This window comes from Anomaloglossus baeobatrachus, chromosome 5 (assembly GCF_048569485.1).
Source record: "Anomaloglossus baeobatrachus isolate aAnoBae1 chromosome 5, aAnoBae1.hap1, whole genome shotgun sequence".
NCBI classification, from domain to species: Eukaryota; Metazoa; Chordata; class Amphibia; order Anura; family Aromobatidae; genus Anomaloglossus; species Anomaloglossus baeobatrachus.
The window spans coordinates 239,246,635-239,273,499 of record NC_134357.1 but is presented as its reverse complement, the minus strand read 5'-3'; the positions used below and the strand labels follow the sequence as shown (position 1 = coordinate 239,273,499).

The window sequence follows — 26,865 nt, the reverse complement described above, 5'->3', positions numbered from 1 at the left end:
AAGTCTCCTTAAGGAGAATAGTGTTCCCCCGTGGTCCCCACATAGCTTTCTCATGAGCCAGATCAGACACCCCCATACTTTGCACTGACGAGGGGCAAGCACCCCGAAACACCGTGTCTGCAAATTGGGATTCTGATCTGGCTTATATATCCTGAGTCATATTGCAAAGGATTGTCGAAAATCCACTTGTGACTTTTAGGATCGCTACTTCCAATAGGTGGCGCTGTGCTAGAGTTTGTCTCCTTTACTGGAGAGACAATTTGAATATTTCCCAGAGGGGCATTGCAGCTATAAGTCCCCTTACCTGGCAGCCAGACTGGCTTGCAAAGTCTCCTTAAGGAGAATAGTGTTCCCCCGTGGAATTTTAGGGGCATTGCAGCTATAAGTTCCCTTACCTGGCAGCCAGACTGGCTTGCAAAGTCTCCTTAAGGAGAATAGTGTTCCCCCGTGGTCCCCACATAGCTTTCTCATGAGCCAGATCAGACACCCCCATACTTTGCACTGACGAGGGGCAAGCACCCCGAAACACCGTGTCTGCAAATTGGGATTCTGATCTGGCTTATATATCCTGAGTCATATTGCAAAGGATTGTCGAAAATCCACTTGTGACTTTTAGGATCGCTACTTCCAATAGGTGGCGCTGTGCTAGAGTTTGTCTCCTTTACTGGAGAGACAATTTGAATATTTCCCAGAGGGGCATTGCAGCTATAAGTCCCCTTACCTGGCAGCCAGACTGGCTTGCAAAGTCTCCTTAAGGAGAATAGTGTTCCCCCGTGGAATTTTAGGGGCATTGCAGCTATAAGTCCCCTTACCTGGCAGCCAGACTGGCTTGCAAAGTCTCCTTAAGGAGAATAGTGTTCCCCCGTGGTCCCCACATAGCTTTCTCATGAGCCAGATCAGACACCCCCATACTTTGCACTGACGAGGGGCAAGCACCCCGAAACACCGTGTCTGCAAATTGGGATTCTGATCTGGCTTATATATCCTGAGTCATATTGCAAAGGATTGTCGAAAATCCACTTGTGACTTTTAGGATCGCTACTTCCAATAGGTGGCGCTGTGCTAGAGTTTGTCTCCTTTACTGGAGAGACAATTTGAATATTTCCCAGAGGGGCATTGCAGCTATAAGTCCCCTTACCTGGCAGCCAGACTGGCTTGCAAAGTCTCCTTAAGGAGAATAGTGTTCCCCCGTGGAATTTTAGGGGCATTGCAGCTATAAGTCCCCTTACCTGGCAGCCAGACTGGCTTGCAAAGTCTCCTTAAGGAGAATAGTGTTCCCCCGTGGTCCCCACATAGCTTTCTCATGAGCCAGATCAGACACCCCCATACTTTGCACTGACGAGGGGCAAGCACCCCGAAACACCGTGTCTGCAAATTGGGATTCTGATCTGGCTTATATATCCTGAGTCATATTGCAAAGGATTGTCGAAAATCCACTTGTGACTTTTAGGATCGCTACTTCCAATAGGTGGCGCTGTGCTAGAGTTTGTCTCCTTTACTGGAGAGACAATTTGAATATTTCCCAGAGGGGCATTGCAGCTATAAGTCCCCTTACCTGGCAGCCAGACTGGCTTGCAAAGTCTCCTTAAGGAGAATAGTGTTCCCCCGTGGAATTTTAGGGGCATTGCAGCTATAAGTCCCCTTACCTGGCAGCCAGACTGGCTTGCAAAGTCTCCTTAAGGAGAATAGTGTTCCCCCGTGGTCCCCACATAGCTTTCTCATGAGCCAGATCAGACACCCCCATACTTTGCACTGACGAGGGGCAAGCACCCCGAAACACCGTGTCTGCAAATTGGGATTCTGATCTGGCTTATATATCCTGAGTCATATTGCAAAGGATTGTCGAAAATCCACTTGTGACTTTTAGGATCGCTACTTCCAATAGGTGGCGCTGTGCTAGAGTTTGTCTCCTTTACTGGAGAGACAATTTGAATATTTCCCAGAGGGGCATTGCAGCTATAAGTCCCCTTACCTGGCAGCCAGACTGGCTTGCAAAGTCTCCTTAAGGAGAATAGTGTTCCCCCGTGGAATTTTAGGGGCATTGCAGCTATAAGTCCCCTTACCTGGCAGCCAGACTGGCTTGCAAAGTCTCCTTAAGGAGAATAGTGTTCCCCCGTGGTCCCCACATAGCTTTCTCATGAGCCAGATCAGACACCCCCATACTTTGCACTGACGAGGGGCAAGCACCCCGAAACACCGTGTCTGCAAATTGGGATTCTGATCTGGCTTATATATCCTGAGTCATATTGCAAAGGATTGTCGAAAATCCACTTGTGACTTTTAGGATCGCTACTTCCAATAGGTGGCGCTGTGCTAGAGTTTGTCTCCTTTACTGGAGAGACAATTTGAATATTTCCCAGAGGGGCATTGCAGCTATAAGTCCCCTTACCTGGCAGCCAGACTGGCTTGCAAAGTCTCCTTAAGGAGAATAGTGTTCCCCCGTGGTCCCCACATAGCTTTCTCATGAGCCAGATCAGACACCCCCATACTTTGCACTGACGAGGGGCAAGCACCCCGAAACACCGTGTCTGCAAATTGGGATTCTGATCTGGCTTATATATCCTGAGTCATATTGCAAAGGATTGTCGAAAATCCACTTGTGACTTTTAGGATCGCTACTTCCAATAGGTGGCGCTGTGCTAGAGTTTGTCTCCTTTACTGGAGAGACAATTTGAATATTTCCCAGAGGGGCATTGCAGCTATAAGTCCCCTTACCTGGCAGCCAGACTGGCTTGCAAAGTCTCCTTAAGGAGAATAGTGTTCCCCCGTGGAATTTTAGGGGCATTGCAGCTATAAGTCCCCTTACCTGGCAGCCAGACTGGCTTGCAAAGTCTCCTTAAGGAGAATAGTGTTCCCCCGTGGTCCCCACATAGCTTTCTCATGAGCCAGATCAGACACCCCCATACTTTGCACTGACGAGGGGCAAGCACCCCGAAACACCGTGTCTGCAAATTGGGATTCTGATCTGGCTTATATATCCTGAGTCATATTGCAAAGGATTGTCGAAAATCCACTTGTGACTTTTAGGATCGCTACTTCCAATAGGTGGCGCTGTGCTAGAGTTTGTCTCCTTTACTGGAGAGACAATTTGAATATTTCCCAGAGGGGCATTGCAGCTATAAGTCCCCTTACCTGGCAGCCAGACTGGCTTGCAAAGTCTCCTTAAGGAGAATAGTGTTCCCCCGTGGAATTTTAGGGGCATTGCAGCTATAAGTCCCCTTACCTGGCAGCCAGACTGGCTTGCAAAGTCTCCTTAAGGAGAATAGTGTTCCCCCGTGGTCCCCACATAGCTTTCTCATGAGCCAGATCAGACACCCCCATACTTTGCACTGACGAGGGGCAAGCACCCCGAAACACCGTGTCTGCAAATTGGGATTCTGATCTGGCTTATATATCCTGAGTCATATTGCAAAGGATTGTCGAAAATCCACTTGTGACTTTTAGGATCGCTACTTCCAATAGGTGGCGCTGTGCTAGAGTTTGTCTCCTTTACTGGAGAGACAATTTGAATATTTTTGATTATTGATTTTATCATTGAACTATAGTGCTGTCAATCCAAAAGGGTAATAAACCTGAAATCTGAATATGTCAAAAAGTATTCTTAGTTGCATAATAATTCTGAACACTACGAAGTGAAAATATTTTTTTTACCATCTCAAAAGTTTATTTTCATCTGTTAAAGTGTGAATAATAACCAAACAACTCAAAAAGCACAAAAAAATCTGATATTAAAAATAAATATAATTGTCCAATATAGCCCCCCTTCTTTTCAATAAGTGATTAGCCTTAAGCGGGCTTTACACGCTACGACATCGCTAATGCGAAGTCGTTGGGGTCACGGAATTTGTGATGCACATCCGGCCTCATTAGCGATGCCGTTGCGTGTGACACCTATGAGCGATTTTGCATCGTCGCAAAAACGTGCAAAATCGCTCATCGGTGACATGGGGGGTCCATTCTCAAATATCGTTACTGCAGCAGTAACGAAGTTGTTCCTCGTTCCTGCCGCAGCACACATCGCTATGTGTGACACCGCAGGAACGAGGAAGCTCACCTCACCTTACCTACCTCCTGCCCACAATGCGGAAGGAAAAAGGTGGGCGGGATGATACGTCCCGCTCATCTCCGCCCCTCCGCTTCTATTGGGCGGCGGTTCAGTGACGCTGCTGTGACGTCGCTTTGACGCTGAACGAACCGCCCCCTTAGAAAGGAGGCGGTTCGACGGTCACAGCGACGTCGCTAGGCAGATGAGTATGTGTGACAGGTCTGGGCGATGTTGTGCGACACTGGCAGCGATTTGCCCGTGTCGCACAACCGATGGGGGCGGGAACGCACGCTAGCGATATCGGTACCGATATCGCAGCGTGTAAAGCGGCCTTTACATCCAGGTCAGTTTCTTAGTCTGTTGACTATTGACTTTTTGGGTGGCACAACCACAGCCCCCCAGACACTGTTCAGCGAGTTGACTTTTCCTTCACTGTAAATCTCCCATTTAAGAAGGCTCACAAGTTCTCAATATGGTCTAGGTCAGGTGAGTAGGAGCCAGGTCATTATTCCTTCATCTTTAAGCCCTTTACTGAAAGCCAAGCAGTTACTTCGATGCATGTGATGGATCATTGCCCTGCATAAAAAGCATGGCTTTCTTGAAAAATGCAATTTTTCCCTGTACAACTGCTTGAAGAAAGTGGCTTCTAAAAACTGGCAGTAGGTTTGGAAGTTGATATTGAGTCCATTTTCAACTCAAAAAGGTCCAACTAGCTTATGCTTAATAATACCAGACCATAGCTGTACCCTACCTCTAACTTGCTGGCCTCTGAGTTGAAGTGGAGGTCTGTGTCCCTTACTTATCCAGCCACGGGCCCATCCATCTGGTCCATCAAGAGTCACTCTTATCAGTAAATAAACCTTTGAAACATCTATTTTCAGATAGTTCTTGACTCAGTCTCAATGTTTCCATTTCAGTGTTTTGGTCAGGTTTCAGCCTACCTTACCTCGGCCATGTCTCTGAAAACCTTCTACTTCTAGGATCTCCAGGGAGGTGACAGCGCTGGAGGATAATGGGTTCCTGGTCACCTCATGTTTGATTCTTCTCAAATCTTGAGAAGTGTGCGGACATGCTCTGTGCCTACGAACTGTGACTTTAGTATGTAGCAGAGCCGGAATTGTCGGGGGAACTCATGTGGATTACGTTGGAACTTTTGTTTGGTGTTTGGGGTTAATAAGTTGGAGAAAGAGGGTGATTTTTTTTTCTTGGTCTTTGTGTTTACTTCTTTTCACTTTCAAATTAGTAACGGGGTTCTCATAGACGCCTCCCATTATTAATCTAGGGCTTAGTGACAGCTGTGAGCGGTCATTAACCCCTTCTAGTACCTCGATTGGTTCTGCACCAGTGCAATTGGGATGAGCCAAGTAAAGTGCCGGGATTGTCGCATCTCTTGGATGTGATAATTCTGGGCAGTTGCAGGCTACTATTTTTAGGCTGGGGAGCCCAATAACCATGAGTATCCAGAGCCTCATAATACCAGCACCCAGCTGTTGGTATTATTATGGCTGTGTATCAAATTGGGGGGAACTGCATGCCATTTTTTAAAATTATTTATTTAAATCATTAAAAAAAAAAACAAAAGCTGCATGTGGTCTCTCTTATTTTGATACACTGCCAAGATAAGCACACGGCTGGAGGCTTCAGCCTGTAGCTCTATGCTTTATCTGTGCTAGGCATCATAAAAAAAAGGGTGTAGGGTCTCCCCATATTATTTTTACACACTATAGACACACAAATTCCAAATAATCAGAAACGCTGTTGCAGAGGGTGGAGGCGTGGTCTGACTGCAACCAATTAGAGACCCCGGGACTGCCATTGGGTGGGGGAAGCAGTGAATATGTATGAGGGTAATGAGCGGCCCCAGAAGTAGTAGTACAGCCAGGAGGGAGACTTGATAAGTATAATGCTGCTGCTTATCCCTATTTTTTTTTTTTTAAATATCCAGGTGGCCGAATCCAGAACGTTACATGGAGTTCCCTGTGAACTTTATATCTGCAGTCGGTGCACAAATCCCGAATTTTACAGTCTGGGTTTGCCCATCACTAGTGATGAGAACCTTGAACCCACATGTGTGTCATATAATTTGATTATGTTGACCTGTGATAATGAAAAACAGATAAATTTTTATCACAAAAATGTTGCTTTAGCCCCAATTTTTTTTCATTTTCACAAGAGTAAAATTAGAAATTGCACTGTACAATTTGCTGTTCTATTTCTCCTTATTACAGGGATACCCTATATGTGGTGGGAAAACTAATGTTTATTAGAGCTCGGAAGGGAAGGAGCGCTATTTGAATTTTGGAGCGCAAAATTGGTTGCAATCGTTAGCGGTCGCCATGTTGCGTTTCTTGAGCCCCTGATGTGCCATAATAGTGGAACCCCGCCACAAGTCCACCCCATTATGGAAACTACACTCATCAAGTAATTTATCTAGATGTGTGGAAAACACCTTGAACCCCCAGGTGCTAAACAGAATTCTATAACATTGAGCCGTGAAAATCAATAAATACATTTTTACCACAAAAAGGTTGCTTTAACCCCAATTTTTTCATTTTCATAAGGGTAAGAGGAGAAAGTGGACCATATACTTTGTTGTGCAATTTCTCCTGATTACATGGATACCCCATATGTGATGTGTAACTCAGTGAAGGGTGGGGTGATGAATGGAAGGTACACTTCTCCCAGCAAGTGCCTTTCACACTGATGAGCAGCAGGGAAGAATGTCAGACCTGGCCTGGACCTACTCTGATAGTCCAGATTTTTGGGGCAACCCCCTAGTTGCAAAACCGCAGGATTAGCACAGCATAAATAGGTAGCCATAACTTCTCAGTGTGTGGGTGGTTGGGCTGGAAAGCTGATGCAGGTTTTGTAGGGAAGACATACCTGAATGGACTGGCACGTCCAGCTGTTTACCAAGCTGAACTTTTCCTTTCCCTACCTGTCTGAAGACTGTTTTATTCTGTTTATCAATGTGAATAAAACACTGAATTTTTGTACTGAAAACCTGTGTGCCTCTTTACTGCATTCCTGCCATTGCCTACCAAAGCTAATTCCCTACATTTGATGGCTTGAAGCGGGCAAATATTGTTTTTTTGCGCTTTGGGCAAAAGTCTGTTGCAAACCCAGTCTCGGATATTTGCAGAGATGGAGGCTGCGGTTAAAGTGCATATGGAGGCCACTCAGCAGCAGCAGATATTTAATTAGCGGCATCAGGAGGTCGCTCAGCAGCAGCAGATCTTTAATCAGGAGGTTACCTGACAGGATCAGATATTTAACCAGCATCAGCAAGAGACCAACTTTCTGATGCTTCACTTCACAGGGGGTTCACAATGCCAGGAAAGCAGTTTGTACGGCGATCCCCAAAATGGAGAACACTGATAACGTTGAGTCCTATCTGGACATGTTTGAGAGAGTGGCCAAGAGGGATGGTCTACCCCTGCACCAATGGACAGAAGTTATCACTCAGTTTCTGGCCTCAAGATCCCAGAAGGCCTATCTTGATCTGCCAGCCTAGTAATCAGTGGACTACGCAGTTGTTAAGGGTGAGATCTGGCACAACTTGGTGTAAATGTTAGTTCGGGTCCAAGAGGTACATCAGTGGGAGTTTAATCCTTCCAAGCCGGCCAGGTCCCAATGTTATGACTTGCTGCATTTGACACAGAAGTGGTTGCAGCCCAAGGTACTTTCTCCCATGGCCATGGTGGACCGCATAGTGGCTGATAAGTTCTGGAGGGCCTTATCTCCCCCCTCCAACGCTGGATTAGACAAGCATCTCCTAATGTATTCCAGATGATGGACTTTATAGAGCAGTATGGGGCTACCAATGAACTCCATGGAGAGACTCAGGGAGGGTGAAAAAAAGTCCCAGAAATCCCCGCTTTTGACCCATCAAGCAGAGTCCATGAGGGCTGCTCAAGACTTAGCAGCTTATTTTCCCTAGTTGTGCCAAAGATCTACATGCAAGGATAAATTAATCCCAAGTGCCAATGCACATCTAAACACAGGGAGCAGTGATATAGATGTCCAGGTATCGCATGCCTCCGTGTTTCCGAGCCTCACTATGAGTGGACATGGCGGCATAATTTATCCTTGCAGGTAGAGCTTTGGTACGACTAGGGAAAATAAGCTGTTTTGTATATCCTCTGAGGCATTAGACCAGGAGGAATTTTCTTGCAGGATTGTTCTGGGAAACATGCTGGGAGACATGGACATCTATGTGACAGTTTGCATGTTTTTTCCGTGCACACTAAGAGCCAGAGCCTAATAGGGGATTGTCCCTGAAACGCCATTTATGATAAGAGATTTTTTACAAGAATCATCCGATGAAGGCAGTTGTTTATATTTATTTACCTCAGCCAAATTTGGATGTACCTTGATACAGGAATCAGCAGATATTAATCCCTGTGTCAATTGCTTTGATTTGTTGAAACGACTCTCCTCTATATTAGTACCCCTGACTGGCAACATTATTCTATGTGTCCTACTGAAAAGTCATTGTTTACTAATCCCCTGATGATCCCCCTTTCATTGCATTATGAATGAGGGGGAAACACGTCGGGAGAGTAGAGTGGGCCCAATGGTAGTGGAGCCCTCGGCTCTTTTCCTAACAAAACTGAATAATTCCCTGACTAGAGAATTAGCACTGGTCAGGAAACCATTTTTGAATATTTAAACACAATTTTTGAGTTGTGTGTATGTGATTTTGTTATCACTTGTGTTCACACTTGGCTTTGGTGGTGGGTGCCCTGCCAGTTTATAATAGGGACCATGAGGGTCAGTCATCTGGAACGGGGGGTGTCCAAAAAATTAAGGCACCCTCCGTTGGTAGGAAGGGTGAAGTAGGGTTAATTTAGCAGGCCCCCTTATCCACGTATCCGAATAGGATCTCGGATGTTTTATTAAATATATCCGATATATATCCCCCACTGCTCCTGTTTGCTACATGTACTGCACTCACTGATACTGTCACATTATTGTTGTATGTTGAATGAGAGGATACTGGTGTGTCTTTTTTAACTAAGATATTTAAATAAAATTGTAATTGATGTTCAGTAGTTCTTGGTGATTTTAAAAGGTATCAGACAATGTAAGAGCCGACTGACCCCAACTAGCTGAGCCTATGGACACAAACTTTGGATATCGTCAGTCCCTCTATACTAAAAAGGTCTTCGCAACGAGCACCCTGGAGGAACTCAGGGATGCTCATTTGTGTTGTGTTAAGGTAATGGGCACCCCTGCTCTGGCCCTCCTGGACTCCATGAGCCTCGTGATCTTGGTGCGAGATAACCTGGTGCAACCCACAAAGGTCACCGGCCAGAAATGCAGTGTATTGTGCATTCAGGGGGACTTAGAAGACTATCCCACCACCCTAGTGATAATAAATACACCCAGACTAGACTTTTACATTTGCGTACTTGTGTGAAGTAAAACTGTGTATATTTTTTTTTGTTTGTTATCAGTGTGAATACAACACTGAATTTTTGTACTGAAAACCTGTTTGTGCCTCTTTACTGCATCCCTGCTATTGCCTACCAGAGCTAATTCCCGACAGGTGGAGCACTACTGTTTTGGTGCACGGCAGGGCTCGGAAAGGAAGGAGGCCATTTTGGCTGGAATAGATTGCTGATGCCATGTCACACTTGAAGATTCTCTGACATGCCAAAACAGAAAAAAACAACAACACAATTGAACCCGTTCTGGCAACTACACCTCTCAAGAAATTAATCTATGGGTGTAGTGAGCAATTCTAAAGCGGGCTTTATACGCTACGATATCGTTAATGATTTATCGTCGGGGTCACGTTGTTTGTGACGCACATCCGGCGTCATTAACGATATCGCAGTGTGTGACACTTATGTGCGACCTAAAACGATCGCAAAAGCGGCCAAAATCGTTTGCCGCGGAGAGGTCGTCCTAAAACAAAAAATCGTTTTCTTTTTATTAGTGATGTTTTTCGTCGTTCCTGCGGCGCCACACATCGCTATGTGTGACACCGCAGGAGCGACGAACATCTCCTTACCTGCCTCCACCGGCAATGCGGAAGGAAGTAGGTGGGCGGGATGTTTACGTCCCGCTCATCTCCGCCCCTCCGCTTCTATTAGACGGCTACCGTGTGACATCGCTGTGAAAGGAGGCGGATCGCCGGCCAGAGCAACGTCGCAGGACAGGTAAGTCCGTGTGACGGGGGTAAGCGAGGTTGTGCGCGACTTGCAGCGATTTGCCCGTGTCGCACAACCGACGGGGGCAGGTACGATCACTTGCGATCTCGCTAGGGAGATCGCAGCGTGTAAAGCCCGCTTAACTCTGTTGATTCAGGACAACATCTGCAAGGAGTTTGTATGTTCTCCCCGTGTTTGTGTGGGTTTCCGCCGGGTTCTCCGGTTTCCTCCCACACTCCAAAGACATACAGATAGGGACTCTAGATTGTGAGCCCCAATGGGGACAGTGTTGCCAATGTATGTAAAGCGCTGTGGAATTAATAGCGCTATATAAATTAATAAAATTATTATTATTATTATTATTCATGGAATTGTATAACATTGGGCTGTGAAAATAAAAAATTACACTTTTTTCCAATAAAATGTTGCTTTAGCCCCAAAGTTTTAATTTTCATAAAGGGTAATAGATGAAAATAGGATCATATAATTTGCGTTTGTGTTCATACCCCATATGCGGTTGAAAACTACTTTTGAGGTACAGTGCAAAGCTCAGAATGAAAGGAGCACTATATTTGACTTGACAATTTTCAGGAATGGTTAGCCGGTGCCATGCCACATTGGGAAAGCCCCTGAGGGGACCAACGCTGCGTGTGAGAGCCAGGTCTCAGGTGTCATATAAGCCGAGCTCCTATCGACGATTGTGCTGGCACAGCTCCTGTGCCGGCACAATCGCCAGGACTTCACCGGTATATCCATTTGTGGGAACACACCCCAATATGGGGCGTCCTGGTGCTTCCAATTTCGGGATGGGGTTAATATTCCGGTTAACAAATTCCAGTAGCAAGTACCTGATCCATACATCTTGCCGCAGGAAAATTACACTTCTCACTCCTAAGCGTCCTGCGCCAAGGCTCCATCTTGCATTAGGTGAAGTACTTCTCATCTCATTGTCATGTCTCTTCCAGGACTCTGCCCATTCGCAGCCTTCAGTCTACAACGGATGGACCTTCTGTCTCCACATCGCTGTACAGGGGGCGGGCATCCCTCACCATGTACCAGGTGCAGCCCTCCCCCCAGTAGGTGTAACCTTTGGAAGGCTGGACGGATCTTCGGGCCCTTTCTCTACTTTGCCCTCAATTTGCGGGCCTTCTTTTTGCTATTAGTTTTCCCAGGTATGGCAGTTCCTTGATATGTTTCCTCTACCTCTACAGGTTCAACACGCAACTCCACACTCCTCAGTTGTGCGACGCGGCTGGTACCACTGTTCTTGCTTCTCTGCTTGCTGGGGTGTAGCACTCAGCACTGCAGTAATTGTGAAGCTTCTTTGGATCTTGCTTAATTTTCCTCCGATTTCTCGTATCTCCTGCCGCAACTCCCGGGCCCAGTCTGGCTCAACGTTTGGCAGCCCTAAGGCAGCTACTTTATAAATCTGCACCACATCAGTCATAGCTAGTGCCTCTCACTCTCAAACCGTAACTTCCGCCACAACCTCCAGAGAGTTCATATTGAGAATTTATCATAAACAATTTTTCATGGCCTTTCTCAGGTAGGGATCCCTTAAACCCACAACTAGCTGGTCTCATATCACCTTGCCCTGCGGTCTCAATCTCTGGTATTCTCCATTAGTCTTCTTAGTCATGTAGGCCATTACCTCCTGCAGAGCATTCACGTACTGAGTCACCGTCTCTTTTTCCTTCTGCAACCAACGGAATAAGCAAAATCTCCTAAGTCAGTGGTGTCGCCATGAAGGTCCTATAGGATTCTAATTATCTTATCTACCATATCACTGTCTCCTGGTATGTGAAACATAACTGTCTGTTGGGCCTCGCCATCTCCGTCTGTAAGGCAGGTGGTGTCATGGGGAACATGCTTTTTTTTTAAACCAAAATGTTTTTATTAAAGATTTTATACAATACATAAATCAGACAAAATCGGGGTCAACATAACCCCAAAATCCCCATCCATCCCTCCCTCCCCCCAAGTGAAAAGAAAATTAAAAAAATCATGTATTTGACTGTTCACCACGTGTGATGAATAGATGTCGTAGTTCTCTTTAGAAAATACAATGTCCAAGGGTATACGAGAGGATCAGAATCATCAACATTCTCATCCCGGCTAACATCATGTATGCCAAAAGTTAGATAAAAGCAAGCAATGAGTTAAAACAAGCCCAATTGGAACCTAAATAAGTCCCTAGATGCCAGACTGGAGTCGTCCACGGGGCCCAGATCTTTTAAAATTTGGCCATACAATTCCGTTTTAAGTATATTCCCTTCTCCAGGTTTACAATACAATTAATCTTGTTAACAAACTCTGATGTGGTTGGAACTTGATCTGAAATCCAATATTATGCAATTAATTTGCTTGCCATATATAACATATGGGCAACCACCACTTTACCCTCCTCCTCCATTTTCAGGTCTTCGATATAACCCAGGATACATACAAAGGGGGTGAGGCTCAGATCTATGGTATACACTCTATTAATGGTTGAAGTCACGCCTCTCCAAAACACCTTCAAACTAGGGCAAGACCACAACATGTGGAGCATGGACGCTGAGTCCGCCCCACATCGTGGGCAAATGGAGTCCGGTCTGGCACCTATGTCAAACAAAAATTTTGGGGTACGATAGACGCGATGAATCTCATACAGCTGAGACAATCTGTGGGCTTCCCCCAGAGACAGATCGGGTATTCTTTCCAATATTTCCGCCCACTAATTATCCTCAATAGGACCCAACTCCTGTTCCCATCTCCCTTTAGAGTTCGGTGAATGATGCATTAATAGCCTGTCCAGTACTTCACCATACAATACAGATATCAAACCAGATGAACCACTTGAGAAAGCTATTCTCTGAATTATTTTATTGCATTGGATCGCATGACCGGTAATACTGACATCAGCACAGTATGCATATCTTAATTGAAGGTATTTATAGAACTTGCCATTCAAAAACCCAAACTCCAATTGTAACTTGGAGAACTCTTTAAAGCTATCCCCGTCCAGTAGCTGCGTGAGTCTGACCAACCCTCTCCCTTTCCAGCCTCCAAACCCCTCTAGTTTATTTAGGTTGGGCAGCCATGGGGTATCCCAGACAGAGGTAAACTGCGAAGGTCCCTTGATGTCCTGCATATCTTTAATTTTATCCCATAACTTATGTATCAACATAAGGGTAGGCGTAGTTTCCAGGGACGAGTGAAATCTACCTGATTCCAGGACCTCGTAAAGACTAGATGATTTGAAATGTTGCTGCAATAAGACTCTTTGCGGATCTCCCCCCCCCGATCATCCCACCCTCGGATATGTTGCATTTGGGCGGCTGCAAAGTACGCCCATGGATTCGGCACTGAGAGTCCTCCTTTGCGTTTATTTCTCTGCAGCGTTTCTAATTTAATTCTTGGACTATGTCGTCCCCAAATCAGTTCCCTAAAAAGTGAATTAACTTTATAGAAATATCTCTGGGGTATCCAGTGTGGAGAATTATGTAGGACGTACAGCAGCTGAGGCATCCAAATCATTTTCACCAGGTTCGCCCGTCCCACCACCGACAGACGTAGCCGGATCCATATGTCAACTTTATCCTTAAATTTTTTAAGAATTGGGGTCAGATTGAGTTTAGTGTAATCATTCACTCTGGCGGTAACATTAATTCCAAAATATTTAAATTGCGAGATCTGCAGTCCTGAAGAAGCATATCTAGGGATATTATTCAAGTTATCTACAGGGAGTAGCACAGACTTCCCTTAATTTATAGCAAGCCCAGAATAACTTCCAAACTGCTGAATCAACTCCATGGCCAATGGTAATGAGACCATTGCATTTGACAGGAAGAGGAGAGTATCATCCGCATATAGAGCCACTTTTTCCTCCCAATCCCCTCTTCTAAAGCCCGTTATATTTGGATGTCGGCGCAGGATCTCGGCCATGGGCTCTATAGCCATTTCAAACAGAAGAGGTGAGAGAGGACACCCCTGACGAGTGCCCCTAGCCAAATTAAATGTTGGAGTAAGCCTGCCATTTACACGAATTCTGGCAGTGGGCCCGCCGTATAATAATTTTACCCAGGAGATAAAGTCCTCACCCAACCCAAACTTACGAAGAACCGCCCACAAAAAGTTCCATTCAATAGAATAGAATGCTTTGGCTGCGTCTAGGGAGCAAATAACTCTGTCCCCCGGATTATCTACTGGGAGTTGTAAATTGAGGTGAAGGTGCATAATGTTAACCACTGTAGATCTAGAGGGCATAAAGCCGGACTGGTCAGAATGAATCAGAGAGGAAATCAAATTGTTTAATCTAGATGCCAATACCTTGGCTATGATTTTGATATCTGTGGTAAGGAGAGATATCGGTCTATATGAATCAGGAAGTAAGGGGTCCTTACCTGGTTTAAGTGTGACCACCACGATGGCCTCCTGCATTGATGGAGGAAGGCGGCCCGTCTCAACCGCCCCTCAGAACATATCCAGAAGCTGCGGCAATAGGATGTCCCCAAATTTTTTGTATATTTTTATGGGAAGACCATCCGATCCCAGGGACTTTCTATTAGACATTATTATTATTATTTATTATTATAGCGCCATTTATTCCATGGCGCTTTACAAGTAAAAGAGGGTATACGTACAACAATCATTAACAGTACAAAACAGACTGGTATAGGAGGAGAGAGGACCCTGCCTGCGAGGGCTCACAGTCTACAGGGAATGGGTGATGGTACAATAGGTGAGGACAGAGCTGGTTGCGCAGTGGTCTACTGGACTGAGGGCTATTGTAGGTTGTAGGCTTGTTGGAAGAGGTGGGTCTTGAAGCTTTCCACGGTAGGTGAGAGTCTGATGTGCTGAGGTAGAGTATTCCAGAGTATGGGGGATGCACGGGAGAAATCTTGTACGCGATTGTGGGAAGAGGAGATAAGAGAGGAGCAGAGAAGGTGATCTTGTGAGGATCTGAGGTTGTGTTCAGGTAGGTACCGGGAGACTAGGTCACAGATGTAGGGAGGAGACAGGTTGTGCATGGCTTTGTATGTCATGGTTAATGTTTTGAACTTGAGTCGTTGGGTGATGGGAAGCCAGTGAAGGGATTAGCAGAGTGGCGAGGCTGGGGAGTAGCGAGGGGAGAGGTGGATTAGGCGGGCCGCAGACATGGAAATCACTGCCAGCTGCAGTTCCTCCAATTTCAGTGGGCCATTCAGGTAAGTCAGGTCCGGCCCAGTGAGCCTAGGAAGAGGTATACCCTCAAGATATGAATTAATCTGGTTCTCATTAAAGCTTAGTTTGGAAGTATATAATTGCTGGTAAAAGTCAGCAAAAACCTGCAAAATCCTCTCCGACTCATTGACCACAGATCCCGTGGAGTCCCTTACCGCCCCAACAAAGGAGTTTCCCTGCTGTGCCCTAGCTATTACAGCTAATAGATGCCCTGCCTTTTCCCCCTCTTCAAAAAATTTGTGCTATGAGAACATCCACCTATTCTTGGCCTTTTCCCTGAGGTGAATATCATATGACTTCTGGGCCTCCTTCCACTCCAACAGATTCTGAGTGGTTGCCGATTCTATGTACTGACATTCCGTAGACTGAATCCTGTTCCTAAGAAATACTCCAAACTGACGTGACCGAGTCTTAGATCTGCTAATCCCCTGTATTAATGCCCCCCGTAAACAAGCCTTCATGGCATCCCATAGGCCAGGTATCCATCCACAGACAGCTGTTTCGGGGTATTGCCCCTCATCAGGGGGAGTAGGATTCTGGCTAGGTGGGAGCAATGCCTAGTAGACCAGCAAGACAAAACAATCACTGATCTCAGGGAGACCAGCCAGAGAAAACACTGCCGGCAGCCAGCAAAGGTGCTCAACACAGTGAAATCCTAGGTGCATTGCCCCCTGGGAAGTATGCAAATCAAACAAGATCCATGGAGCCTCTGTTAGGAGTCTCAACACGGGAAATAGCCAGATATGCCTCCGAGAAGGACCTAACCAAGGAATGGCTCTTTTTAGGAGACCACCATATTAAGTGGCCCTTTTAGTCAATATCCAACTCTTGACAAGTTTAAAGATATGACAAGGGAAATACCAAGGCCAGGTATCCATCCACATACAGGCACACTAGGTCTAACATGACCTCCATACAATCTGCGACACCACAAATTCAGCCTTAGCAAATGGCTTTTCTTGCATAGTACCATATGACAGGGCAGGAAGTAACAGCCCGATTCATTTGAACACTGCACTGTAGCGAATGTCCATTTCCCGGTCTCCGATTCTCGGTGCTCAGTCTTCTGTGCTTGAACGTGTAGTCTGTTCTTTGGTGCTTGACCATGAACTCTGGGCTGTGTTGCTTGACCATCATAGTTTGGTTGTCGGCGTTCAGTATTAGGACTTCAACTGGTACTTGTTGCAGACTTCCACTGGCGCAGGTCACGGGCTTCTACTGGCGCTGGTATACATCAGGCCCACTCCAGTGGTTGTGCAGGGTCTGGCACCAACTCCTCCTCCTCGGCTCTGCCCGGGCCTTTTATATTTAATAACTGCGACACAACTGTCACTTAATCTGTTGTCTCCTCTATATTCCTCCCTCAGGGAAACACAAACTTCACTGTTTAGTTCTTGCTTTATTTTCTGGCCAGCAGATGACGATGTTCTTCTGCAAACTAGAAAAATTGCCTGCACTTTCTAATCTCATAGTCTGAACTGGTGCATACTGAACATAACATACAATATCCAAAATATCAATTGCACTCAAGTAAAGGGAAAGAGAAAAAACAAGAATGTAGTAGATGGTGAACATTGGAATATGAATTTGCATTACTGCCAAGAAAACATGATTTTTTTATTTTTATTTTTTTTAAATATGAGTTACTTAGCAAATTAAGGTGGCCAAATTTACTTGTGCCAAGATACCATGTCAAAGTGTAAAGGCTGCTTTACATGCAGTGACATTGCTAGCGATGTCGCTCATGAAAGCACCCGCCCCTGACGTTTGTGCGTCACGGGCTAATCGTTGCCCGTGACACACAATATCGCTAGTACCCGTCACACGTACTTACCTGCCTAACGACGTCACTGTGGCCGGTGAACTGCCTCTTTTCTAAGGGGGCGGTTCGTGCGGCGTCACAGCGATTTCACACGGCAGGCGTCCAATAGAAGCGGAGGGGCGGAGAGCAGCCTCATGAAAGTCACGCCCACCTCGTTGCCGGAGGACGCAGGTACTGTGTTGTTCGTCGTTCCTGGGGTGTCACATGTAGCGATGTGTGCTGCCTCAGGAACGACGAACAAACTGCATCCTGCAACAGCAACGATATTTGGGATTTGAATGACGTGTCAATGATCAACGATTAGGTGAGTATTTTTGATCGTTAGCGGTCGTTCGTGCGCTTCACACACAATGACGTCACTAACGAGGCCGGATGTGCGTCACGAATTCCGTGACCCCGACGACATCTCGTTAGCAATGTTGTTGTGTGTAAAACCCCCTTAACCCCTTAACGACCGCGGGCCGTAAAATTACGTCCTAAATGACATAATCTTACTGCCCGCGGTCCTCCGGCGGCAGCATGCCGCGATCGGCACACATCTCAGCTGATTTTCACAGCTGAGATGTGTGCCTGCTAGGCACGAGCAGAATCGTTATCTGCTCGTGCCGATTAACCCCTTATATGGCGCTGTCAATACATGACAGCGCCATTATAAGCGCGATCGCGGTAAAGTTTTACTTACCGCCGAAACCGGAAGTCACGTGACGCGATCACGTGACTCCCGATAGTTGTCATGGTAGCACAGGGTCATGTGATGACTCCTGTACTACACATGAATTGGTTTCACTTTCGCTGTGCCCGGGGCACAGCAAAAGAGAAAGACAGCGTATCTGCTGTTTACAGCCTTCCAGCTGTGATCAGCAGATACTGCAGAGCGATCGGAATGCTGATCGCAATAGCCCCCTAGGGGGACTAGTAAAATAAAAAAAAAAAGTAAAAAAATAAGTTTTAAAAAATTAAAAAAAAACAAAAAAACCTAAAAGTTCAAATCACCCCCCATTCGCCCCATTGAAAATTAAAGGGTTAAAAAAATAAAAAATATACACACATTTGGTATCGCCGCGTTCAGAAACGCCCGATCTATCAAAATATAAAATCAATTAATCTGATCAGTAAACGGCGTAGCGGCAAAAAAATTCCAAACGCCAAAACGACTTTTTGTTGTCGCCACAACTTTTGCGCAAAATGCAATAAGAGGCGATCAAAACGTAGCATCTGCGCAAAAATGGTACCGTTAAAAACGTCAGCTCGAGACGCAAAAAATAAGCCGTCATTGAGCCTAAGATCCCGAAAAATGAGAACGCTACGGGTCACGGAATATGGCGTAAAACGTGCGCCACTTTTTTCGGACAAACGTCCGATTTTTTTTTAACCCCTTATATAAAAGTAAACCTATACATGTTTGGTGTCTACGAACTCGCACTGACCTGAGGCATCACACCCACACATCAGTTTTACCATATAGTGAACACAGTGAATAAAATATCTCAAAAACCATAGTGCTATCGCACTTTTTTTGCAATTTTTCAGCATTTGGAATTTTTTTGCCATTTTCTAGTACACAATATGGTAAAACTGATGGTTTCATTTAAAAGTACAGCTCGTTCCGCAAAAAATGAGCCCTCACATGACCATATTGACTGAAAAATAAAAAAGTTACGTCTCTCAGAAAAAGAATGGCGAAAAAAAAAAACGGAAAGCGAAAAATCGGCCGGTCGTGAAAGGGTTAACTCTCATCCTACTCTAATTGCTATGCCTCTTGTTCAAACTGACCTTTTATATGGGCTAGAATAATAATACAAACTAGAAAAATTGCCAACAATGGAAGTTGAGTGCATCACTTAAAGTTTTTTTTGGAACAATTATACCTGCTGATTCCAGGTCTTTTTGTACAGTATAACACAAAAGTGAGTACAACCCTCATATTTTTATAAATATTTAATATCTTTTCATGGGACAGCACTGAAGATATGACACTTTGATACAATGTAAAGTAGTCCATATACAGCTTGTATAACAGTGTAAATTTGTTGAGCCCTCTAAATAACTCCACACAGCCATTAATATCGAAACCACTGACAACAAAACTGAGTACATCCCTAAGTCAAAATGGACAAATTGTGCCCAAAGTGTAAATATTTTGTGTGGCCACCATTATTTTCAAGCAATGGCTTAACTCTCTTGGGCATGGAGTTCACTAGAGCTTCACAGGAACCACTGGAATCCTCTTCCATCCTCCATGACAACTTCACGGAGCTGGTGGATGTTAGAGACCTTACGTTCCACCACCTTCCATTAAAGGATGCCCCACAGATACTCAGTAGGGTTTAGGTCTGGAGACATGCTTGGCCAGTCCAGCACCTTTACCCTCAGTTTCTTTAGCAAAGCAATGCTCATCTTGGAGGTGTGCTTGGGGTCATTTTCATGTTGGAATACTGTCCTGTGGCTCAGTTTCCGAAGGGAGGGGATCATTCTCTTCTTCAATATGTCACAGTACATATTGGCATTCATGGTTCTCTTAATGAACTGTAGCTCCCCACAGTCATCAGCCCCGACCATGACACTCCCACCACCATGCTAGACTGTAGGCAAGCAACAATTTTCTTTGTACTTCTCAACTGGTTGCCACCATACAAGCAGGAGTCCATCTTAAACAAATAAGTTTATCTTGGTCTAATCAGATCACAGGACATGGTTTCAGTAATCCATGTTCTAAGTCTACTTGTCTTCAGCAAATTGTGGAGGGGCTTTTTTGTGCCTCCTCTTTAGAAGAGGCTTTCTGCTGGGATTGACAACTATGCAGACCAATTTGATGCAGTGTGCGGCGAATGGTCTGAACACTGACAGCCTGACCCCCCCACCCCCCCTCTTTAACCTATACAGCAATGGTGGAAGCCCTCACATGTCAATTTTGAAAAGACAACCTTTGTATGTTTTACAAAAGTAAGGTTGCAACGGTCTTGAGACAGCTCACTGATTTTACCCATCATGAGATTTTCTTGTGTGGCACCTTGGTAATGAGACAGTCAGTTGAACCAGCTATTTTAAGTGGCAGGATTGATTTCTTATTACTGACAGATTTGTACTAGTGTCATGACTTTCCATGTTTTTTTGAACCTCCTTCTTCATGTTTTAAATACTTTTTCTCTGTGCCATTTCACATTGCCACACATAATTTAGTTTATGGACATCTTTGGTTTGATCTCTCTGCTGATGTTTATTGGTTGGTCTGATATCAGCATCTGGTGAGAAATTTATAAATGTATTTATTCAGAAAATTGGTGGCATGTTCATATCTATTTCACGTGCTGTGTGCGTGTTATATCTATGTGTGTGTGTGTGTACATACATACGTATGTATGTATGTATGTATGTATGTATGTATGTATGTATGTGTATATATATATATATATATATATATATATATATATACACACATATACTGTATGTGCAATGAAGAAGAAGTAAGAAGAAAGTTCATCACACAAAATAAGAGAATAGAGATACTCCTGAAACAATTCGCTAAGACATTGTGTGTCTTCTCTTATAGATGAGTCCATACCTGAAGCAATACCTGCAAGATATCACAGTCCTCATCATTCTCACTATACTCCTGAGGAAAATCATGATGTCTCAATGTCTTGTCAGGTAAATTAAAATAAGGACTATCATGTATATACTAATGTAATGACTGATCTTCTGTAACAGAGTTCTCATCTTTTTCATATTGTAAATCAGAGTGAAGAGATGAATAATGAAAAAGCTACATATATAGAAGAAAGTCATATGTATTTATGGACAGACCAGCAGTGTAAAGATGAAATATTGCATGTAGAACCCAGCCCAGGTGAGTAATAATCATTTAGTGTGTGTGTGTGTGTGTGTGTGTGTGTATGTATGTATGTATGTATATATAGCCTTCACAGGTTGCCACTGGAATCTTCTTCCACCCCTCCATGGTGACATTACAAAGTTGATGGATGTTAGAGACCTTGTGCTCCTCCACCTTCTGTTTGCAGATGCTTTTTAGGGTTTAGGTCTGGAGATATGCTTGCTCAGTCCAGCACCTTTGCCCTCAATTTCTTTAGCAAGGCAGTGGTTGTCATGGTTGTGTGTTTCTGGTGGTTGTCATCTTAGAATACTACCCTGTGGCCCAGTTTTCGGAGGGAGGGGATTATGCTCTGCTTCAGTATGTCACAGTAAATAGGCATTCATGGTTCCCTCAATGAACTATAGCTCCTCACAGCTGGCAGCACTCATGCAGCCCCAAACCATGACACTCCTGCCACTATGCTTGACTGTAGGCAATACACACTTGTCTTTGTACTCTTCACCTGGTTGCCGCCACAAAGGCTTGACACCGTCTGAACCAAATAAGTTTATTTTGGTCTCATCAGACCACAGGACATGGTTCTAGTAATCCATGTCCTTAGTCTATTTGTCTTCAGCATACTGTTTGTGGGCTTTCTTGTTCATCATCTTAAGAAGAGTCTTCCTTCTGGGACAACAGCCATGGAGACCAATTTGATGTAGTGTGCGGCGTATGGTTTGAGCCAGGGGCGGACATATCATTAGTGTAACCAATGATACAGGGGGCCAAGAGGTAAAGACACCCACTTCCAGATCAAAAGCAGGTGTAATCGTGCATTATGATGAGCTATTGAACTGAAAGGGCCCATTCACAGTTCTTGCATAGCGGCCCTCTTTTGTTCGTGTTCACCAGTAGTCTGAGCAATGACAGGCTGACCCACCCCTCCACCCCTGTAACTTCTTCAGCAAAGCTGGCAGCACTCATACATCTATTTTAAAAAAACAACCTCTGGTTATGACGCTGAGCATGTGCAACTTCTTTGGTCAACCATAGAGAGGCCTGTTCTGAGTAGAACCTGTCTTGTTAAACTAGTGTATGGTTGTGGCCATCATGCTGCAGCTCAGCTTCAGGATGTTGGCAATTTTCCTGTAGCATATAGCCGAGCTTAATGGCAGAATTCACAACAGGTGTGTGATCCATTAATTATTCAATACATTTCGGGTTTCAATTAGAATTGGTATTTAAACAGTCACATTTTGACACCATGAGACCAAGACGACACCTAATAATTGATCAACAGTACCTCACCATTGTGAGGCTTCAAGCAGGATGTTCTCAGATGGAGGTGGCCACTGAGCTTAGAGTATCACAGTGTCATCAGCAGGTTGCAACAGAGATACAGAGAGACTCATAGAGCTACAGACATGCATAGAACTGGACGTCATTTAACTACATCCCACATTAATGACTACTTCAATGTGAACAATGCCCTTTGGAACCTGATTATGACTACCACACAACTCCAGGCACGTTTAAGGAAGATGAGAGGCACCTAATTATCATGTCAGACCATTCGAAACCATTTAGATCAGTGTGGTATGTGTGCTAGATGACTTGCAAGGGTACCTGACCATACCACCAGGCACAGGCATCTTCTTACTGAACAGGGGACCAGCGGACTTCAGTGCTGGTCACTGAAGAAAGTTAATTCACGCTGAATCCCGTATAAACCTATGGGATCAGCTGAGTCACCGTGAGTAACAGTACTAGAGATGAGCGAACCGGTCGTGGTTCGGCTCGAGTTCGGTTCGTCGAACGGAGGTCTCGTTCGAGTTCAGTTCGTCGAACGTTCGACGAACCGAACTCGAACCGCATAGGAAACAATGGCAGGCAATCACAAACACATAAAAACACCTAGAAAACACCCTCAAAGGTGTCCAAAAGGTGACAAACAACTCACAACACAACACAAACACATGGGAAAGTGACAAGGACATATACTCATGCGAAAACAAAAGAGCAGGACAAGGCAAAAGAGGAGGAGACACAGATATGAGTATATGCAAGGAAACGTCGATGCCATTACTGTGCAACTTGAGCCCTGCTCATTTTAGGCTTCCAATCTGGATAAATTGCCTGAGCTTGCCACGTACGCCTTGGGGATCTTGTCGTGTCCTGCAGCCAGCGTTCTCTCGGAACCTGTCTTCAGTGCTGCTGGGGGTCTGCTGGCAGATAAGCACACGTGTCTATCCACTGACAATGTGGACATGGCTCTCAGAGGACTTTTCTTCCCCTGGCTCATCCAGGGGAGGTGAAAGGCACGCGTATGTTTGAGAGTGCTTCATGCCAAGCATCTTTTTCTTTTTCAAAAGGGGGGGTCAACTGATGCCAGTCAAGTGGGGTGTGTGTGGCCCAATAAGTGGCAACGAGGGAGACTGTGGTTGGAGTCCCCTCGCTGTGTTTGTAAAAGAACCAAGATGAACAAGTCATGGCTCTCAGAGGACTTTTCTTCCCCTGGGTCATCCAGGGGAGGTGAAAGGCACGCGTATTTTTGAGAGTGCTTCATGCCAAGCATCTTTTTCTTTTTCAAAAGGGGGGTCAACTGATGCCAGTCAAGTGGGGTGTGTGTGGCCCAATTAGTGGCAACGAGGGAGACTGTGGTTGGAGTCCCCTCGCTGTGTTTGTAAAAGAACCAAGATGAACAAGTCATGGCTCTTAGAGGACTTTTCTTCCACTGGGTCATCCAGGGGAGGTGAAAGGCACGCGTAGTTTTGAGAGTGCTTCATGCCAAGCATCTTTTTCTTTTTCAAAAGGGGGGTCAACTGATGCCAGTCAAGTGGGGTGTGTGTGGCCCAATTAGTGGCAACGAGGGAGACTGTGGTTGGAGTCCCCTCGCTGTGTTTGTAAAAGAACCAAGATGAACAAGTCATGGCTCTCAGAGGACTTTTCTTCCCCTGGGTCATCCAGGGGAGGTGAAAGGCACGCGTATTTTTGAGAGTGCTTCATGCCAAGCATCTTTTTCTTTTTCAAAAGGGGGGTCAACTGATGCCAGTCAAGTGGGGTGTGTGTGGCCCAATTAGTGGCAACAAGGGAGACTGTGGTTGGAGTCCCCTCGCTGTGTTTGTAAAAGAACCAAGATGAACAAGTCATGGCTCTCAGAGGACTTTTCTTCCACTGGGTCATCCAGGGGACGTGAAAGGCACGCGTATTTTTGAGAGTGCTTCATGCCAAGCATCTTTTTCAAAAGGGGGGTCAACTGATGCCAGTCAAGTGGGGTGTGTGTGGCCCAATTAGTGGCAATGAGGGAGACTGTGGTTGGAGTCCCCTCGCTGTGTTTGTAAAAGAACCAAGATGAACAAGTCATGGCTCTCAGAGGACTTTTCTTCCCCTGGGTCATCCAGGGGAGGTGAAAGGCACGTGTATTTTTGAGAGTGCTTCATGCCAAGCATCTTTTTTTCTTTTTCAAAAGGGGGGTCAACTGATGCCAGTCAAGTGGGGTGTGTGTGGCCCAATTAGTGGAAACGAGGGAGACTGTGGTTGGAGTCCCCTCGCTGTGTTTTACATGATTTTCGAAGGGCATGACATGCCTAAGAGGTTGAGTTTCATCATCTGCCACTTGTTGGCAACAGAAAGGCTGCCTTTACACCCTTTTGGGACTGAGGATTTTCGAGACCTTATGCCCATTGCAGTGCCCCAAGAGCCGATGGCCAGTCGTCACTCCTTCTCCAAGAAAGGCGTGCCCCCGCTACCACAGCAGGTCGCACACAACCTCACCGATTCCTTGAGAAACTCTGTGTGTGACAGGGTGCATTTCACCACAGATACTTGGACCAGTAAGCATGGACAGGGGAGTTACATGTTGCTGACTGGGCACTGGGTAACTATGGTGAGAGATGGAGAAGGGCTTGCTGTACAAGTCTTGCCGTCCCCACGACTTGTGTGTCAATCCTTCCTCTGTATGTACAAGTTCCTCCACTGCTTCTGCCTCCTCAACCTCGTGTGGGTCCTCCACCTCGGCCCAAACCCTGTGTGGTCAGGCCACCCTTCCTTGTAACTGCGCCTAAGGAATCCCACACACCTCCTTACTATGCTGGCAGCACAGCTCAATAGCATGATGCGGTCGACTCTTTACTTAGAAATGTCTGGGAAACGTGAGTCACACCGCTGAGGAGTTGTGGACGGTAAGCTCTGGAGAGTGAGACCGAGTTTCATCAATGGTTGTCTCCACTCAACCAGCAGCCAGGGAAGGTCGGGTGCGACAATGATGCAAACCAGTCTGCGACCCTTCTTCAGGGCAATGTGACACACGTGCCTTGTATGGCTCACATGTTGAACCTGGTTGTCCAGCAATTTTTAAAACACTATCCCGGCCTACATGGCCTTCTGCAGAGGGCACGGTGTAACGCCTGCCTGGATCGACACACTCAGATGGGCTGTAAAGGATAGGCTAGAGGCAAGCCACTCACCAAGCTGGACACCCAGAACCCTGAAACCCTTTAACCCCTATACAGTGATTTGGAATTACACAGGGCCCAAGTTGATCAATACCTGTGGAAGGCTGCAGTTCCAGAGAATAGTAGTCATGCAGGGTCAAAAACATTAATTGACGAAGAGGAACAGAATGGGATGGCCAGGACTTAATCAGAAAACAAGCAGAGGTGAAATGCGGATCGGCCAACGAGGTACATAAACAGCAAGCAGGAAAAGTAGTCAGGTAACAAGCACACAAAATCATAAAACTGAACTGGGGGTAACAGTAACAAGAGGTTCATAGCTTTGTCTGGCAGTGGTCTGCAGACAGGAGGGGCCTAAAAAAGGGTGTGGTGTCTTCCCATTGGTTGTAGCTGAATGATGGTACTTCATCTGTGAGATACCCACCACCTACATTCAGCCTGTGGTTCTGTATCTGTCAAGGTAACGCAACCCAGTGGGTGACCATAACCTGCGTCCACCTGCGCCGCTGGCATCGACTCCTTTCCCATCATCAGCACTATGCACGAAAGGAACACGTTGTCACCTGGCGACCGGAGTACAAATTGATTGAGTGGACTACGTTGGTGACTTAACAGCCGTGTGCGGCAATGATGCAAACCTGTCTGCGGCCCTTCGACAGGGCAAAATGACACACGTGCCTTGTATGTCTCACGTTTTGAATCTGATTCTCCAGCAATTTTTAAAATACCATCCCGGCCTACATGGCCTTGTGCAGCGGGCACGCTGCTATGTGCTCACTTTCATCCTTCGCACCCAGCAGCTCAACAACTTTCATCGCTCCTGAAGTCTTAGGGTCTGGCGGTTAAATGCCGGAAATGCGATGTTCCGACACGCAGGAATTGGAATCTGCACATGTTGCAGCGTGTGTGGCAGCACCGCAGAGCCCTGCTGAAATACGGTATGACGTATACCCTGGGCTAACTTGATCCAGAGGTGGTGCAGATCACGCTGCTGGAGTGGTGTCAGATCAAGGACCTATGCACCCTTCTACACAGTTTACAAATGTCGACGAAGATGTTTAGCACTGGCGATGCCATTCTCAGCGTGACAATTCTGGTCATCTACAAGATGGAGCACACTGTAAGCATTATTCGGAGTCAGGTGTTGGTCCAAGAGGAAGGGGAGGAAGTACAGGAGGAGTCATATGCAGAAGGGATAATAAGATCTACAAGGTCCAGACGGTGAGCGGCACCTAGGCGGCAGTCATGGTGGGGGAGAGGGATTAACAAGAGCGCATAGTATCAGCAAAAATTGTTGAGGAAGGTGCAGGAGCCCATGAAGAAATGGAGGACGAACTGGCGATGGGCATGGAAGACTCAGCAGATGAGTG

The 26,865-nt window shown here is 45.7% G+C and overlaps 1 protein-coding gene across 2 annotated transcripts in view; it reads left to right on the top strand.

The window, feature by feature from the left end:
* Nucleotides 1–26,865, top strand: part of LOC142311132 (uncharacterized) — a 67,308-nt gene that overhangs the window by 24,254 nt on the left and 16,189 nt on the right. For both annotated transcript variants that reach the window (XM_075349274.1, XM_075349273.1), the window contains exons 6-7: nt 20,781–20,878; nt 20,969–21,077. In XM_075349274.1, coding sequence (XP_075205389.1) covers nt 20,781–20,878; nt 20,969–21,077 — 207 coding nt within the window. The remainder of the gene's footprint in view (nt 1–20,780; nt 20,879–20,968; nt 21,078–26,865) is intronic.